General features: G+C 43.4%; 1 protein-coding gene across 1 annotated transcript; it reads left to right on the top strand.

Annotated features, from left to right (window-relative positions):
* The first annotated feature begins 26 nt into the window (after positions 1-26).
* Positions 27-16,949, top strand: LOC119180767 (tRNA (cytidine(32)/guanosine(34)-2'-O)-methyltransferase). The gene is made up of 10 exons (XM_037431902.2): positions 27-275; positions 567-636; positions 3,291-3,393; positions 3,620-3,698; positions 4,284-4,336; positions 5,798-5,851; positions 6,487-6,589; positions 8,985-9,062; positions 12,753-12,850; positions 16,365-16,949. The coding sequence occupies exons 1-10, from the start codon at positions 155-157 to the stop codon at positions 16,872-16,874; spliced, it is 1,269 nt and encodes a 422-aa protein (XP_037287799.2). The 5' UTR covers positions 27-154; the 3' UTR covers positions 16,875-16,949.
* Positions 16,950-19,528: the final 2,579 nt, after the last annotated feature.

Here is a 19,528-nt window from a genome sequence, read left to right as displayed (position 1 = left end):
GGCAAGACATTACCTCATCTCTCCTGTGTTCCGTTCATCTTGTGCAACATGGCGACCACGCGCGCTGCGTGTTGATGTGTGTCGTTTTCATTCGCCGACTGGGAGTTTTCGCTGCGTTTACTGGAATTCGTAACACTGTCTGACGTGCGATAAAATGGGTCGTTCCTCGAAGGACAAGCGTGACGTCTACTACCGCTTGGCCAAGGAAGAAGGCTGGCGTGCGCGAAGCGCGTTCAAGCTGCTGCAAATCAACGAGGAGTTCGATATCTTCACAGGTTCAGTTTGACTTTCGTTCTTGACGACAGCTCCTGATTTCTTTTTATTTTTTTCGTGAAACTCGAGGCCTCATATTTAAATGTTTGAGCTCTTGAGCTTGATGTTGCTGCTAGAAATGCATACCCCATGTTAAACTTGCTCTGACTGCTTTCTATTTGACGAAACGATGCTGCGATGCTTTTTGTATGTGAAGGTTTGAAGCTTGCAGTGGTGTCGCTGTGACGCACAACGCAGCTTTGCTGGTCGCCCACCTTCGCATAGTGCAATCGCCATGAATCTTTTTCATGCAGGTGTCACAAAAGCAGTCGACCTGTGCGCCGCCCCTGGAAGCTGGAGCCAAGTCCTATCGAGAAAGCTCCGGTGAGCATTTGGTTGCATCAGTGCTGTTCCGGGGCTTATGCAAGGGCTGCATGAGCCCAGCTATGAGCCCCTGATTACTTCATCCTCCCAAAGTTCAAGAGTAACCGTAAAGGTGACCGTTTCGACGGTTCTATCTACACAACTGGCTGTCGAGACGTTCTCTGACAGAAGTGAGTTACTGGCAACCAACTTTCGGGAGCAGCTTGGCAATCGCGTTGGAAGGGGTGTATAGATGCCAAGGGAAACTACTGGAAGAATTTTAATATTATGTTCCAATCAGATGCATAATCCTTTTTTTAACAGAGCCAGTATCGTTACATAACGGGCAGAGCCCGTACATGGGTGTCGCATCAATACTTAATGTCTTGTTGGCACCCTACTTTAAGAAAAGGGGTGACGACTAGAGAATGAGTGAATGATTACCCTACCATCATCTCGCTATGTTCTTCTTGGCTGCATACCTGCCACCACTCACACTGCACAAAATGCACCATTCTATGGGAAAACACGAGTGTGCACGACAGGCAAGTGAGACTGCAAGGATGGGCATGAAACTGCATGGCAAAGGCATGCTAGCATACTGATTAGAAGTGATGTCTATTAAATGTGGATAAACTGACAGCGTTTGCCCATGCAACTCACTAGAAATATACTATTAGTATATGTATTACGTTTAAAAAACAAGTAACTGGGCTATTTGAAAGAAAACACATGGATTTCTCACTGTATTATCAGAGGTAATTGTGGGGCCCTATAAACAACTTCAAGCTTGTAGGTTGCAACAGGGAGCAGGTTGTGCTGCAAATGGAGTGGGTTGACCTGTTAACATTGCAAGCATGAAGAAGACATAATGCACTCTCCTCGTTTTGAAGATGTTCACTGTATTATAGGTGTTTGAGTGTGGCAATGGGAAATCAGGATCACTTAAAGGAGCATTGACATCAAATTTCAATATCGAGATGTGCCCATCATTCGATCGCTTGGTATGCTTAGGTCTTCTTGGCCAAATTTGAACGGCACCTGTCGCGAGAAAGTTATTTTAATTCGATGTCAAAGTGCGTGAAAAGTTAAGGAGAAAAAACGGAAAATAGGCTGCCCTGCGACATTGACACCAGTGCTATGTGTTCAGTGTGATACATTCCACAAATACCATCCTGAGTGACGATGTCCTAGTAGCGATGACGTGTACGATTCGAGTGTTCTTATCGTATCGGCGCCAAATCTCAGAAACGCACTCGCGCGTCGCGTCTGATCTTCGTCGCACCGGTTTGAATGATTTTGTGAAATTATCCAGATATAACCCACCTTTATAAAAACAGTGAAAGAAAAGAGCATGATTAAACGTGTGCTTGTCGGTCAGCATGTGGGGGAATCGTTGCGAGTTGCAGGTGAGTTGCAGTCTAGTTCGAAGCAAGGAAAAAGCACAATGAGGGTGTCTCTTCATATCACCTATGTGTTACACATCAACAGGACGACAAGCTATCAAAATTAGAACAGCGTATAGTCATATATCATCGCTAACAACTAACGCGCAGGTATTGTTGAAATTTAGTTCATCTGTAGACTTTGCATCCATGTAAAAGTGGTAATACCATGTTAACCACTAAAGACTGTATAGGTGGGGTCATCTGGAGGCGCAAAAATGAACCTGGCAAGCAGGAAGCATATTCTAGTTCTCCACTGATGCTCATTCACAATTTCTATATTGCGTTCACCCTTCTGCATATACCTGAATGCTTTGCTTGAGAAAACACACCAATATAGCTGACTGAGACACACGAGCGAACATGGCTGAAGCGTGCATCCTTGGGCACCTCTGCAGGGCTGCTTGGAACGGCGTGCATTTCGGAATCACTGCTCTGCAAAAGGTCGATCGAAGCAAGAATAATTCGCGATGTCGCGAATTGCGGGGATTCCAAGCTCCAGACTATCGTATTGAACCCGAGTCGACACTTTGTACCGCGACGACAGTAATGCAGGTGACCAGGCATGACTGAATGTGTCAGCCTAGCAGACGAAATGTTTGCGAAGCAGCTGAGCCTGACGTCACTCTTTCCTGTCGAGAAGTGGTCAGCTGTGGCGTAATCTGGAGGTGACCGCGAGGTAGCGCCACTGCTGGTGCTCCCAGCGCTAAAAATGGCGGGATTGCCGGCCGTTTTGAATAGTGCTAGATACCAGTGACATAAATCAATAAAAGGGATAGTTATTCATCCCTCAGTTGCATTTTAGGTCGTGAATTGCTGCTACGGGGTCTATAGCTACTCGCTGGCGCAAAAATCTTGGCATGAGTAAATTTGATGTGAGTGCTCCTTTAATAGTTGATGTTTGAAGGTTTACTCAATGTTTACAAACTAGATTCTCTCAACCAGGATTTTTTAGCCTTTTCTTCTGTGCAGAAGTTTAGTAACTACGAAAAAGAGGTGCAGAAGCTCTAGGAGCTCAACTTAATGCCATCGCTTCTGTGCTTCAAGTACATTCCAAGCCATGCAGGAAAAGCATGGCGATATATTGCAGTTGCTTCCCCTAACTGTGTACTACATATGTTTGTGCAAATTCCTGAAATAAATGCAAGGCGAATAACGTTAACTGCTACAAGAACTATATAAACAAAAACAGTGTCCCTTCTAATTCGCTCTTCCTATCCACTTTCGCAGAGGCAATGCCCAGAATCCGGATAACGTGAAAATTGTTGCTGTGGACCTTCAGGCTATGGCACCTCTACCAGGGGTCATTCAGCTGCAGGGAGACATCACTGAGGTAAGGATTGGAGAAGTGAATCATTTCGTCTAATTTGCACTACCATCGGTTCATCATTCTTGGTGACTCTTCGGCAGCGTAAATTGTTTGGCAAAAATTTTTTGATGAAGCCACTGAGAACAATTGTGAGATGTGTGTGTTGTGTGCTGGTGACATTAAACCAAAATGTCTGCCCGTCTTTTACTCAAACATCTTTCTTTCATTACCTTTCATTACATTGGACAAGATCACGACAGCTCAGAAGATCATCGGTCACTTTGAGGGTGAAAAGGCAGACTTGGTTGTCTGCGATGGTGCACCCGATGGTAAGTAAAGCCTGTGATTCATAAATTAGTGTTGTAAAAGAATGAATGCTCCACTCATCATAGAGAGGAGATTTTTCAGAAAGTGAGAAAAATCAAAATGTAAGATATTAGTGGCACCATCACTTTAGAACCATTATACGGGCCTTCTGTAGCAGACATCAGCTACAGCTACCAGAGAGTTGTTTGTGAGACAATAAGCTTATTGCACTGTGTTTTCACATTTAATAAGTGTACAGTTTTTGTTCCGAGATCGTTTCTCAGTAAGGCTTCTCCGCGCATTTGTTTGATCGTTACGTAAACTTCACCACTGGCCATTATGATTGTAACCACTGCTTACAGTTATGCTCGTATCGTTGATTACAGTGCTAGCTGGTGACACCAAACAATGTAATATTAAAGGTAAAAAATTTGGAGTAGAATATTTCACTTCTAATATTGTGTTTTGCTTCCCAACCAGACAGAACTCTGTTACATAATCGCCTTTACGCGCTAACTAAAACAGAGAGTTTAAAGAGAGTTTGTGACTGTGAGTTCATGCTTTCTTTCAGCAACATTTGTTGATCATTTTGCTGTTTTTCGTTTCAGTAACTGGCCTCCACGACATCGATGAATACATCCAAGCAGAGCTGCTTCTATCGGTAAGTACCCTCGCATGTCCCAAAGGCATCTGGCGTGGTGTGGTTCATATTCACTGTCGGCGAAGAATTAAATGTACATTGCTGAAGACACTGCCTACTGCAATTTGCCTCGCCCATAAACCTAAGAGAGTGCGATTAGGTACTAGGCTTTAGGGACTTGGTAGGAACTTTGGCATTAGGATGGAGGTTGAAAGTAGATACATATGTAGTCTCACACCTTGTTTCGGGCCATAACAGTAGTCAAATTTTCAGGGCAGACTGTGCCATTTCATTTTATTAGTGTCTCTTCCACTTAGTACTTGTTTGAAACTGCTTGAAAAAAGCCTTAACACAATACACGCAACAGTTGTGGTTACACCTTCTCACTTGCACCTAACCCAAAAAGGTTTCGGTGTGCTCTTACTCGCAAATTGTTGCAGTTACACTTGTTTTTTTTTCATCATTTCTTGTGTGTTTTTTGGGTGAGCTTAACCCTCTGCAGGCTCCCCGATATTTTTCACATCATTTAAAAACTGGCTTTGGTATATACATATGGACCGCGGAGACATATTATGAAACAAGTTTCATCAAAATAAAGCCAGTACTCTACTGGAAAAAAGCGGGACCCATATGTCCCACTCCTGAAGGTATTGCCCTGTGACCACATCACTGGGTGTTAGAGATGAAAAGGCTGACACAAGTAGTGCAGAGGAGCACTTGTGATGTTGTGCAGAGGAACGTTGTGTGCACCTGATTTTTAGCAGCAGAACAGCTGCTGCACATAAACCTTACAAGCCTTCATAAGCCTGTGGTCTGTTCCTGTGAAGCTTGCTTTACTGCATACACACAGTTTTTTTTTTCTGTTTGTCTGTCTTGCTGTCCCTTCTTCTGTTTCTGAAAGTGGTCGAGTACTGATGTCTCCTTTGAATATTTGCTTTATTTAAAAAGTTTATGATATTAAGAATATTACTCTCATGCACCATTATTCACAAATAGGCTTAGCAAAAAAAGCGTGGCGATTTCGCTTAGGGCTGTGTATCGGTGCATTTCTCAGGCAAGTTACTGCACAAATTTGCAAAAACATAAGATTACTGGGAGCTGAAATCAGTTTTCCAGAAAAACCAGAGAAGGAGAAAATTACTTGGCATTTTAATGAGTTTTTTTTAGTCTGAATTAGGGGAAGCTCAGAAGGTTTCGTAAAACTTGAACAAAATTTAACGGCATTGAGGCACGATTGCCGCCTCCCAACACTGTGCTAAAACAATTTTCTTTAGCTTACATAGACTTAGGTAAGGTAGCAGCCACTTAGCGTTGCACCAAGAGATGTTGTGAGAGATGGTGTGGATAAGAGAAAAGCTTTCTGCAGAAATAAAACGGGGATATATGCATCCCACTTATGCACAAAGGATGTCCAACTTCATGCTTTTGCTAGCAGTTCTTTTTTTTTTCTTTGAACACTTTGTTTTCAAATTCTGGTTTCAGGCCCTAAACATCACCACTCATGTCTTGAAGACCGGCGGTACCTACATAGCCAAGGTAAGCGGGACGTACTGATGATTTAATCTTTGAATTCGCCATTCCGCTCACTTCCAGAGCACTGTCACAATGATGTTCATGTCGTGAAATGATATGACTACACTCTGTGATAAAACACGCCAGAATAACAATATGATTTTGAGGAATGCCGAAGAGAGGATATGAAACATTTGGGCCACCAAGTGGTTCTCTAATGGGCACCAAAAATTCAGGGGCCCCGTGGGTGCTACCAAAATTCAGCCCCAATGGCGGGGAATCTAACCCACAACCTTGAGTTTAGCCTCACACCACCTTAGCTGTTGAGCCACCGTGGGTACGTACAATGTACTTGCTATGAAAGGAAGAGTAATTCATGGTCAACTCCTTCATAATTTATGATCTTACCTCATGAGTCTCTAAAGCTTCTCTTGCAGTACATTGCTTGCCTATGTGCTTTCTGGCGTTGTTTGCGTGCTTTACAGTGAGGCTGCTGTAGTTTTTTGTTTCCCCTTTTAAGCGTATTGCTTTGACCAGGATAGTGCTACTACGTTGCTGAACAATAACTTTTTTGTGATTAAGGGCAGTTGCTCATCGATAGCCATTACACAGCTTCGGGAGGCCGTTCAGTGAATGAACGTATGTTTTTCTCGTGTCAGATTTTTCGAGGAAAAGACGTGACCCTGCTGTATGCGCAGCTGAAGCTCTTCTTTGAGCACGTGACTGTTGCCAAGCCTCGGAGCAGCCGCAACTCCAGCATAGGTACGGTTTACCCAAGGTGGTCCAGGTTTCACTGCTTTGTTTAACCCTACACCCTCCCACCTCTGCCTCTTCTTGCGGTCTTCGCACACTTTCTTGATTTGCCTGGGTCACTCCAGAATTTTGAACAATCCTTCAAGTTGCACAGCCATGACCACAAGTCTCTTGAAAAACTGTGCTAGGTTACCATGGAAAGAAAATAATGATAGCGCAAGACATTGGTTCTAAAATATTCTGATTGTGTGTGGAACACCTAAATCACTTCCGCCACCGAACATCATTGTCATGTGGATAAGCGCAATAAACACGTTTTTGAACTTTCAAACCTCTTTTTCTCAGTTCCTCATTTTTTTGGCATTTTTAGAGCTTGTGCAAGTAATTTGTATGCTTTATGTAGTCGGATTGCAATGAAACTTGGCATGCTTAAAGTTTAACATGTCCCAAATTCAAATAAACAACTTTCAGAAGTCTCCAAAGCATATCCAGCTAGATAATTTCTGAAGCTTGTTCCTTGATTGCGGTATAACTCAAACTCAGCATTAGAATTTTTTTCTAGGCCAGCACACTAATGTTACACAATGTTTTTTTGCTTTATTGAATTCTCCAATTCATTAGAAGCAACATTTGCTATCTTTAAGAGCTTTCTTGTGCTTACTATTGGTGCCTAAGCTTGCACAAAAATGCATTGTTTTTTAATATGCAATGTCTGCAAAAAATTAACTAAATGAGCCATAAAAAAAAGCAGATTTGAAAAGAGGAGTTCGAACTGAATAACTGGTGAAAGTTTCATTGAGCTGTCACCAATATCTGAAGAAGAAGTTTTTCGGGGAGCATCTCCCCTTAAGAGGCTGGTGTTTACAAACTTTACCGGCAGTCATTCGTTTTGCGTCTCTGTTGCACTAAGAAAAGGTAAATTAAAGCGCACACCAGTTTTCTTCCGTGGCGTCTTCCCTTCTACCTTCAGTTCTGACGAATATCTCGAATTTTGAAGTCACTAGATTAGCAAGTATTTCTAGTTGTAAACTTTGCAAGGATCAACTCGTGGGCTGCTTAGTTCACGATCATGGTAGCCAGCTCTTACAAAATCGAATATAATACAGAGGCCCGCGGTTGACCTAACAGAATTTTTTGGTGCAATGTCTCGGTGTTCTTTTTTCTTGCCCTGTATAGCAGCACTGGTTGCTGTAAATCCTGCTTTTTCGTGACGCCGTTCGCCGAGGTTTTGTCAACGCATTCAGTTTTGCAGTTTCTAAGAGTGCCTCGGCTTGGTTTGTTCATTGTGCGACAAACAAAGGGTGGGCATGGACTACCGTAGCTAGCGAAACTACGTGTGTCAGACAGTCGGTGATCTGTGCAGTTCGCATTTCATCTTTGTTTGGCACTTGTCCTTTCACTGGCAAAGTCATGGTACAACATAGAGAAATACACTCCTGAACACACACACACACAAAAGCTTAGCATGCCTGCTTAGGTTTATTATCAATCTCAGACATATATACTCATACCCCGGTGTAACAAACCGGTATTTAATGAAATATGGCCATAACGAAGCAAATTATATTCTTGCAATAGATATAGTGCTAGGAATGAACCTCTATAAAGAATTTTAGCATATACTGAGCTTATTTTTATGTGACATGCAAATTTGTTATGATGAGGTTTGAGTGTATTGTATAGGCTATTTTGGCGCCTATTCATTGTATTTATTCATAATTGAGTGATTTATTTATGCCTTTTTATTGTATTGTCATTATTATGTCTGATTCTGTGCGTCTATGCAGCCTATTTTTTGTACTTATATGTCACCTATTTTTGCTTTTATGCTATTTCTGTGTTACTGTTATTATGATGCTCCTTGTATTGTGATAATTATTATTCAATGTAGCACTGTTTGCTGAACTTTTTTCGTGTAGCAAAGCCACGTCAGGCCGAATGGCCTTTAGCTTTGCTTCGTTTTTCTGTATTCTCTCCAGAAATAAAATCTGTTCATTTCATTTCATTTCATTATATGCATCTTTGACCAGGGTAGTGCATGAGCAGCACTTGGTGCTTCTGCTTACTAGAGTGCATATGTGTAACTTATTGATGTCAAAGGACATTAAGTAATTTCTTTGTCATAGCAACACCTCATGGATTTTTTTCCTAGGCTTTAAATTAATAGGACTAACAACAAATGAATAGAAAGACAAGGTGTTATCAAACAAACTAGTTTGCCCTAAAGGCTTGTTTGTTGTGTGTGGCTCGTTTGTTTTGCGTCCTATTTACTTAGATCACAATAATTAATATCTGTTGAATTATTGCTTTCCTGACATGATTTTTTGTGAGCTTTTCAGTGCTACATCTTCTGGCAGTTTAGTTGCCCCTGATGCGTCATTGGTTTGGCCCCTTGCATTTTCAGAGTCCTTTGTTGTCTGTCGCCGCTACTCTCCACCCGAAGGTTACAAGCCATTCACATTTTCTGGCTCCATGGAAGATTGTGAGTGCATTTTTTGTGCTGCAATGAATTGTACTATATGTGTCATTATGCTTGGCGTTTTCAAAAGGAAAATTTTGTTCTGTGCTGTTAGTGGGCATTTAATTGAATTCTAGCGTACCGTATTTAGACAATTGTAAGTTGACTCGAATTTAGGTTGATTCCCCTAAACTTCTAAGGAAAAAAAAAAGAAAACAAATTTCGAAAAAAAAATTTACAATGTCGCTGGAAAAAAAAAATTAAATCTGGTGTGCGGAAGTGGCTTCACAGCAGTGCTTCAAAGGTGTGCAGGATAGGTGGCTTTGAGAAATTAATCAGTTTTTCTTTTCTTTTTTTCCTTCATCGTTGCAGAGAGTTCGCCTTGTAAATGATAAGATGCGGTGTAGGTAGAATCCGAACGTAAACATAATGTGGTAACTATGCCACAGCGTTCATGATTTCTTGTTTGTTTCAAGTTGTAAGTCAACCTTCGACAAATCTTGGGTTTGATTGTAAGTCGACCCACCATTTTCAGATTTCACATTTAGATAAAATGGGTTGACCTACAGTCATGTAAGTACGGTATGTGGCAGGAACATTAAGAATGACGCAAAGCATGATAAGTTTTGCATCACAGAGCATGCTATGGTATCAAAAATCGCAAGCTTAAGGGGAGATGCGGGTCGAAAAACGAGAATTTTCTAAAAAATTATCGATTTTTTGTTTTCACCTGTTTTGTTAAGATTAGTACCTCTACTATTCTGAAAAAAAAAAAAAAATCTATGTCGAGAATCAACTGGAAATGCTTTAAAATTGCGTCTGAAGAGCACAAGGTGGCTGTCAAAAGGCCGAAAGTGTGTCATCTTCGAGCACCTTGCCGCTGATAATGCGCCGCTGCTCGCCATTGTCGACCGCATGAGGCGAAGAACCGAGCCTCACTCTTCAAATAGCGACGGTTTCCCGCGCTGCCGCAACGCAAGAAATAATAAAGAGAAGCGCGCTTTTGCCGCCTTTTTCGAGCGCCGCGACTGGCTTTTAAATCACGTGGTATGGATCGGGAGCCGCCATTGGCCGCTGCGCGCCTGTGTGTGCTGTGAAGCCTACTTGCAGGATCCGTGTCTCGTCGAGCAGCACAGCTGAACTACGCTTTTCTCGAGTGCTTATTCGTTATGGATGAAGAAAGCCGTAGGAAGCGCGGTCACCGGCCTGTGAAGTTTCACGCGGCGCACAAATTTCGAGGACGCCGGCGCAAATCAAAGCCGAACACTCAAACCACGAAAAGATCGTCTGCTGCCGCAAAACGTAGTGGCAATGACGCCGATGCGCCCGACGAGTTTGCCGCGGCATTCGAATATGTGAGTGCCTCCCAGAAAAAAGATCGGACTCTTCGAAGACGAAGAAAAATCACAGGACGACGAGTCTTCGTTGATTGCTGATGTGACAGCACTGAACATGCTTGTGCGCGGTGCAATGTGTCCGACGTGTCGCCATTTGGGATTACGTGTCCGGGAACCGGCCGACAAGCGGAAAGGACTTGCGTCGTTCGTCGAACTCCACTGCCCAAACAGTGAGTGCCCCGAGACTATTCTTTCGGCGACATATACTTCGCGGCGAGTAGCTTCAAGGCGGGGAGGCCAGCGTGAGCGTGGCGGGTGACGGACTGACCGCGAGGAGAACATACGACAGCGGGAGCTCGCGCGATAGCGGGAGCTCGCACCATAGGGCCAAACCTATGGTGCTGGCGCATTTTAATGGCAGTGGCCACTACAAGGAGGATTTTTCTTTCTTGTGTACAAATTTCGTCGCATTCAATGACATCTTTGATAAATAAACATGCAATTTTGACTTTAAAACTTCTTTTTCTCAAAACACAAATTTTGCCATTTTTGTCAATGTGCCCCTCCTTTTTCGGGTACTTCTGGTGCTCAGATCTGCATGAAATTTTTCCCAAATTTTTTCCAAAGTACGAGAAATGCAATTATCTTGTTTAAGTTTCAATATTCTTTTTATATAATAAAAAAAAAGTTATGTAAACTTTTACTAGGGTAGGAGAAATATGAACTTCCCACGTTAAAATTTTTCACGTCTAGTACATATTTTGTATGGACTTCCAAATTAGTTGTTTGCATTCCACACTTCATTTGAAACATTATGAACTATCAATTGTAAAAAATTAATGAAGTTTAGGTATGAAAAGAGGGGGGGGCAAAGGGCTTAAGTTTTTCACTTTGTCATGTTGCAAAACTAAAAGTATGCAACTTGCAAGACAACTCATTATATATTCGAAATCGGCATAAAAAGTTCTATAAGCACCTCAAGTTTCATTGCTCTCGAATGAATATTAAAAAAAAGTGTCTTCGACCCGCATCTCCCCTTAACTCTAGTGGGAGATATGATGACAGCAAAGCGTGGCAAAAAGAATATTGGCTATGCAATATCGATGTGGTAAAAAAATTCACCTGGACAAATAACGTCATGAGAAGGAAAGAATTGATAGTTGGTAGGAGTGACGGAATGGATACGAAGAGATTGGAAGTATGGCCGAGGACAGCAAATGTTTAGATGGAGCTGAAGTCTAAGAAATTCCTCAGCGCGAAACGTAATCTAATCTGCTATTTCATGATAGGGAGGATCGAAGACAATTGGGTGAGCGCTTTGTCTTGCAGTAAACTAGGTTGACGATAGTTTAAGTAGACATATAAAAAATTTGACGCGGGAATTGGGCACCAAAGTATGACCCTATATTAAAAACACATATATTGGGTGCCTTTTTCTTTTGCTATCATGATTTTAATAACTTAAAACAGGCTGACTTGCATGACTTTAGAGTATTTAGTTCATCGTAAATCGGTGCTGTAATAGTGCCAGGAGGAATGCTAGCGAATAACAATGTAACAGAACTGGAGGTTTCTTGTGCAGTTTTGTCTGTCACACCTTACTTAGCTACAATGTATTTATAGGACGGAGTTAGTGTGGTGAACAAGTTTGTTTTTTGTGATGCCACACGTTTGGCAAGTTCCTTAATAAATTGAAAAGTTTTTTATGGACACGCCAACTTTTCTTTTACTTTAAAGGCGTTTCATTGGCTCAAAACTGGTATGTGTTGCCACATGGAACAAGGCGCTCCTTGATGTATCAAGACCTTCTCAAAAGTTTTCAACAGTCATAATTTGATGACTTACAAAAGTCAAAAAGTGAAAGACATCAATGATTGGGCTATGGTCTTTACCGTGACCTATAGTATTATTGGTAGCCAGCTTATTAGGCTCGTAAATCAGATTTCGGTGACTGTGCTATCGTTAAAAAATTCGGCCTTCACACCGGCATTTGTTCTGTTTTGCCCACTTGTGGTCTCCATCGTGACTACTGTTCTTTCCCAAGTTTGCCTCCGTCGACCTGGCGACGTAGCAACCGCCGCAGTTTATTAGTTTCTTACTGTGGCTCGGGGACACCCATTTCAACACATTCAGAGTGGCAAGCTTTTCACGTGTCCTAGATCTGCCCATCGTCGTTGCATAATTTTATCGTCACAATTGACGAGCGAGTCCAGAACGAAGTAGCAGATCTCCTGCTGGTAACCTAGTGAGATGCAATCTTGCTTGCTTTATTTAATGTATTTGTGACGGCTTCAATGGGTATGTTTTATGTTAACAAACACCATGGCAGCTGTACTTTCTGCAGTGTAAATTTTTTTCTTGTCCTGATGATTTACAGTGAAAGTTACAACTGAAGAGCCAAACAGAACCATGGTTCCTTTTGTGATCTGTGGAGATCTCGATGGATTTGACTCGGACAGGACGTACCCTCTTGAGGTGAGTGAACATTGGCCGTTTTTCAAAGGCTTTAATATTTTCATGATTTGGGAGGGAAAAACGTGGGATCACTTTTGTTGTGAGCCTTGTTTGCGGGGAACACCTGCGCAGTGTAATTTGAGCACCATGCTTGCTCAAGTGCAGAGCCGTCCTCCCATAGTCTATTCCGGAGCATGCGCACGTTAAATGGCTTTGTCCATTCACCTTTGAATCGGCCTATCTGCTACGCTGTATATGCCATAGCTGGGCTACCTTCATTTTTGCAACAAATGTGGCAGACAAATGGTTTATGCCAATGTTTACCGTGACTTATGCCACAAGCCGCCCGTTTTCGGCACCGTTTTTGATGCAGAAACTGGGCATCACTATAGCGTATTCGGTTTGGAGTTTACGATCGCTCTAGAGTGCTCTGAAAAGTGGCCGTGCGTTTGGTTGGTAGAGTGTGAGCGCTGGAACTACCTTCGGTCAGTTCTTTCGGAGCGTCAGACTTGGACGCGGAGCACACTCAACCGCTCTGACTTCGAAGTGAGCTCTGGAAGGCTTTGTAAAGTGGCCGGGCTTTTGGTCGGTAGAGTGTGAGCATTCGAACTACCTTCAGTTGGCTCTTTCGGACAACCAGACTCGGACACAAAGCACATTGAATTGCTCTGACTTTGAAGTGAGAGCGTGACACGATTTAGCCGGGAAAACTCATCAGCTCACACAAGCATTGCTAGCAGGTGACAGTGCAAGTGCGCATTTCAGAAGGAGACATCACTGGACGCATAATACTTAGTGCACATGTGTTCGTGAGGTTTTTTGACCGTGTATATGGCGAGTTCACGTCTACGTAGCCATAAATCCACCATGTCAAAAAGTAGGCAGCTAGTGAAGGTGGAGGAATTGTCTATGCTGTTGTTACAGCAGCTTATGACGAATTCCTTGAAGCTAGCAGCTCGTACGATGACAATTGCAAGATTTATGTGCTAGGCGTCCAGACATGTTGGAGATGGCCGCTTGACAGATCGGCACGAATGTTTACACAGCGGCTTTTCACGCTGGCTGCACGGTGGCGCAACAGGCATGCTGCTCCAATATCACCAATGTATTCAATTGGTACGCTGCCTCTTGTGCTCTGATTGTGAGCTGCCTCGACATCTGGCGACTCTTAGCCAGAGTACCTGGAGCAACAAACCGAATATGCGTTAAGATTCCTATTTTCCGGCAGTGTTTCACATATTGAGCAGTGGCGCAGCTGCATATAAGCGCCTGCTATCAACAACTGCCGTTGGGGCATGGCTTTTATCACTTCGTACATTGCTGGGCTGCTCCCCCCATTTCATGGATGTAATCGAATTATCTAAACTTTGCGAGAGAACCACCTATGAAGTAATAAAACCTTTTCATTGTAGGTTTGGTGATCGGTCTGTCAGCCCCCTGTCTGTTCCCTTAGCAAAGGAGTATACTCCTATTTACTCAACAAGCTGTGCGAACTTCTTTGTCCTACCTTCCCTTTCCTCTCTTTTTTTTTCATGTGTTTACCTTCACAAGAATTAGCCTAATGTGGAAAGTCTTTCTGTCTGAAGGTGAAGGAAATTTTAATACTTGCTTGACTTGTGAAACTATACAGTCAAACCTCATTATAGCAAAGTTGCATCTCACACGAAATAAGTTTGTTATATCTGAAAATTCGTTATAAAGGTTTATTTCTAACACTATATCTATTGCAAAAATATCTTTAGTTTACTTCTTTATAACCGATATTTCGTTATATCCGGTTTTGTTATATCAAGGTTTGAGTGTATTGGTGTTTCCTCATCAACAAACATCCAGTTGCGAATGTGCCTCTGTGTCATATTTTCATCCTTTGTCCCTGTTTGTTAGTGTGCTTCATTTTTTTTGCATAAGATGAACCACGATGTAAGACAATTTAGCTGTGGACACTCCGCCCCTAGGGGCATCCTGATTACAATCGACCCTCTCGTCGCGGCGCCCACCCACGCAACTGCAGCCGTAGAGGATGAGCTGCGTATGTAGGGTCCGTAACAGCGTTCCGTGCGGGAAAACACCGTGAAGGCAAACTGCAGCGTTCGCTGCACGTGGTGTTTCTCACTCGCAAAAAAAGCGGCATGCATTCCTCACTTTAATTACTAGCGTGCACGGTGCTTTAAGGAAAATATAATGAGAGCAAAAGGCGGAACACGTGTTTGCATCGACGCGCTCGGTCCCCTTAAGCCCCTATGTCGCAGCACCCCTTCGCTTTTGTGCCTCGATACTGCGGCCGGTGCCTGTACTGAAAGCCAGACATTATCTAGATGCAGTCTTCGTTGTGGCAGGCGCAGAGTCTCCCCATTTAAATTACTTTTCTTACACCGTAGATGAACGAACAGCAACAGCCCGAATCGCTCTTTTGCCTCTGGTAGTGGTTGTACCAGGTGTGTCCCTCACCAAGTCACTAGAAGGGGCAAAACAGGCATGTGTTTTTTCGTACTGTTTTGCGCACAAAAAAAGTGCTTACTCCCCACCCCCATTCTTCCCCTCCAAAAAGCAGCAAAAAAAAACTTGCTGTATAGGAGATAGTGTGCACAAGCCCACACACACCGAGTGTACAAACAGCCATGCACATGCCCAACTGCATTGTCACACTGATGCCCCCTTGGATGTACTTGCTTGTACTGTGAACTCCTGCAGCTGCATTGGATTGGACCGCTAGACCCACTGTTCGAATATCAATACTGTTAGCTCGACTTCGTCTTTTCGTTTACTGGGATTGGCTTTACGTACGCAGTGTCTCCCATCTCATCATTCGTCGAAAGGTTTTTTGCATACCACTTAATAGCTTGGTGCCTGATTGAAACATAAAGCAGCGCATAAGACAGGCAAGTAGACACACACAGTGCTCGTTTGTGTATGCCCATCCGTCCCGGTATTTCTGCACTGTTGTTCGTTTCAGTATGCATCAGTATAAACCAGCCCATTAAAAAGCATTAACAAAGTTAGTAGACAAATTTGTTTCCTATTGAAGGGTAGGCTTTGAGAAATCTAGGGGGTTTCAAAAAAAAAAAAACACGAAGGCAAAAAGTCATGTGGTTTTCGTGCTGTAATTGTAGCAGGGCTGTAACATGAAGCCTTTGTCATGATGAAGAAACACAATATACAAAACCGTATCAAGCTCGTCATTCCAGTCCTCTCCTCAAAGGAATTCGACATGTGGCCCAGCATAAAACTTTCTCGCAAGTATGTTTCTTTTACCAACTCTCGTTACTGCACTAACAGTTCTAATTGCCTGCTTCGTGCTATTTCTCAAGTACACTAACGAAGACAGCTTAGTCTGAGCCCTTCGACTAATTTATTCCATAGTGGGAAACTGAACTTTCATCTCTCGCACTGACGATGTACCTCACATTATATATTTTATCAAACCACATTGCCAGTTGCCTCGTAAATTTCCAGTATATTCCTGCGATTCCTATTTTGACGAAATCTCAAGTGAAGGCGCGCATGAAATGCATAAAGTGCTTTTTCTTTTATGCAGCTCAATAAGGACAAGGCTTACAAATTCTGCAAGCCCGTGCAGCCGCCAATAGATCCTCCGTACAAGCTTGCCAATGACATGAAAAGGCGTAACGAGCTGGCCAAGACTGCGCTCAACGATGGCGCGTCTACTTCGCTGGGAGCTACAGCCGCCAACTTACTTGAGGAGACCCTGGGCCCCGGCGTCGGTGTGCTAGACATCGTTTACGACGAGTCAACTGAGAAGCCGGTAGATGTTCTTGAGGCTGTGCTGGGTGCTGCCGGTCCGTCGACTTCGCAGCCGTGCGAGTCCGGGGACCAGTTTGCTGGAGCCGTGTGCTCGAGAATCGGCGAGCTCGATCTCGCCAGCGGCAAGATCGTGATGAAGGGTGATGTGGTCAAAGCGATGCTCGACGATGGCGCATCAACGTCGCAACACGAGAGCCCTAGCGATCGAGTACTGGAGGTGGGTGAGAAAATTTTGGAGGCTGTGTGTTCGGCCATTGCCAACCTCGAGGTGAAACGAGACTGAACTGAACTTTTACTCGGTGCTTGTAAAATTTCTTTTTGTATATATAAAAGTGGCAAAGTATGCCCCTTAAAATTATGCCTTGTTGTTTATTGAGTTTCTTTTTTGGGGGGAACTTATGCATGCCCTACAACTGTTGTTTAACTTGTGTCATGTTCCTTAGTTGTGTGTACTGGCTCACTGAGCTATGTTGTAGGAAGGAAAAGAATAGTGCGTGCTCGTTTCATTTTTCCGCACAACCCAGCAGATGAAGCAAAGTAATGAATAGAGGATGTTAACTGTGCAGTAGTAGTTGTGGCATGGATATGAAAAAAGGGAAGAGGACAAAAAGTTCTCTAACCTGCTGGCAGGAGAGACTGAGCATGCAATGACTGTTACATGTCCGATGCTGATACCCAATAAGTGGACTAGGAGGCGACCAACGCTACAGTTCACGTGGTAAGAACGTCAGGCGCGTAATTCTTAGGCGGCTATACACGAAAGTATTACACCTTGACTTGTGCAAATAGTAAATCTTACAAAAGTGGAAGTTTGGGCTAGTTGGTGCGTAGTCATATTTGCAAGATGTTTCAGCGCGCGAACAAAGGAAAAAGGACAGGGTAGACAGAAAGAACGCTGACTTCCAACTAACTTTATTTCACAGAGTGGCAAGAATATATACTGCTAAAAAGGATAACAGAGCATGAAGGTAAAATGCAAGCCTAATCTACACATCAGTAACAAAACACGTGTGACGGGTCCTCTATTGCCTCAAAGCCCAGCCAGGTAATCACGTTCAGCCTGTGATAAAGCAATCGATGATGTGCTTACACATTTATCTCCTAGCAAGTGTATTTTTTCGGCTTCGATAATTTCTCGGGTAAGCTGGTCCCTGTGCCTTGCCAATATTGAGCACTGATCAAAGAGGGGGGTGCACCCACAATCTCGGCAGTGAATGCCAAGATGCCCTTGTACCACATTGTGCACATTGTTTCGGTGTTCTCGGAGGCGGTCATTTATGCACCTGCCGGTTTGCCCGACATAGATGCACCCACACGTCAGTGGAATCAAGTATACGACTCCCACTGCGCATGGGACGTAGTGTGTCCTGTGCGCAACAGAGCACGAGGTAGAATTGCACAAGGTGCATTGACCCGTTTGCAAAGCCTCTGCAATTTTTCCGGTGCAGAAAAAAACCACAAAAACGTTGGCATCTCGAGGAATCTTTTTTAGCCTGTGTGATACGTCGTGCACGTAAGGCAGTACGACAGGCCGGCTCTTTCTGACACTGTTTCACTTATCCGGTTTGTCGCCTCGCTTCAAGACAGTGACCAGCTTTTCCGCCACCGAAACGAGAACATGCGCGGGGTAAGCAGCTTTGGTAAGCCGCTCTACTTGTAGAGCAAAGCTGTGGTGTACCATGAGGGGGCAGGACTTCTTTAAGGCATTGACAAGGCAGAGGTTAGCGATGCCCCGCTTGACCAATTTAGAGTGAGCTGAGCTGAAAGGCAGAAAAGGCTTGCCGCTTCTTGGTTCATACATCCAGCAAACATGTCAAGATTCTAGCAAAAGCTTCAAATCTAGAAACTTCAGGTTGTTATCAGTGGGTGATTCATGGGTTAGAACTAGTGGTTTCAGGCACTCTCGGAAAACAGTCAACACGTCAGAGGAAACGGTCTGAAAATATTGACTATCGCATTTCAACAACACTAAATAATCATCAACAAAACGGCAAACTTTAAACTGCAGAGTCGTCAAGCTTGTTTGACAAGACACGATCATGATGTGCTAGAAATATGTCACTGAGAATGGGGGCCAAACATGAACCAATACATATTCCACTTTTTTGTAAGTAGTTTTTGTCTTCCCATGATACAAAAGTGGCCTTCAAATAAAAGCTGAGTAATTCTAATAAGCTGCTGTTATGAATTCCAGTACGCGTTTGGAACGCTGATGATCCTAACCTGTCTATGGATTCCTCTACACATTTAAGTAGTTGTTCATGTGGCAAAGAGTAATACAAGTCCTTAATATCCACAGACATTGCCTGGAGTCCTGTGTTAGTTCGCCCAATAATGTCAATAACAGCGGCAGAGTTCTTGACCAAAAAAGGATTGTCTATTGTTATATGTTTTAGCTTTTCCTGCAAGAAAAGTGCTACAGACTTTTGCCAGGTCCCCCTTTCTGTTACAATGACCCGCAATGGGCAGTCAATTTTGTGAGTTTTCGCAGAAAAGAACAGGTCAAGGCTAAGCTTTTTGCAACTATCTATTGCCTTTGAAAGCTTTTGAAACCCCAGGGTCCCGGTAAGAGTTTTCGCACGCTTCTTAAGCTTATCCAGACCAATCTCATCATTCTCGTTGAAAAGAGACTGCATTGCCTGCATAGCTTTCACCTTAAACATTGAACGAGGAAGAACCGCAAAACCACCTTCCTTGTCAGCCGACAGAAGTGACAAGGAATGTGCCTTTAGGTACCCGACAGTGCTTCCTGTATTGACAACTATTGACAACTTTGTTCGAAGGCTTACATCTTGAGAGCACCTGCACGCCTTGGGCAAGACATCTATCGCATTCAGAGTCAGGAGCACGACGAGCGACTTGCCTGACCAGAGTGAGGAGCTCGTGCGGTGTTCTTGAAGGTGCCACCGCGTACTTTGGTTCGAGGCATAGGGTGTG

Source organism: Rhipicephalus microplus, chromosome 10, assembly GCF_043290135.1.
Source record: "Rhipicephalus microplus isolate Deutch F79 chromosome 10, USDA_Rmic, whole genome shotgun sequence".
NCBI classification, from domain to species: domain Eukaryota; kingdom Metazoa; phylum Arthropoda; class Arachnida; order Ixodida; family Ixodidae; genus Rhipicephalus; species Rhipicephalus microplus.
Note: the sequence above shows the minus strand (reverse complement) of the source record. Positions and strands in the feature narration are given on the sequence as shown.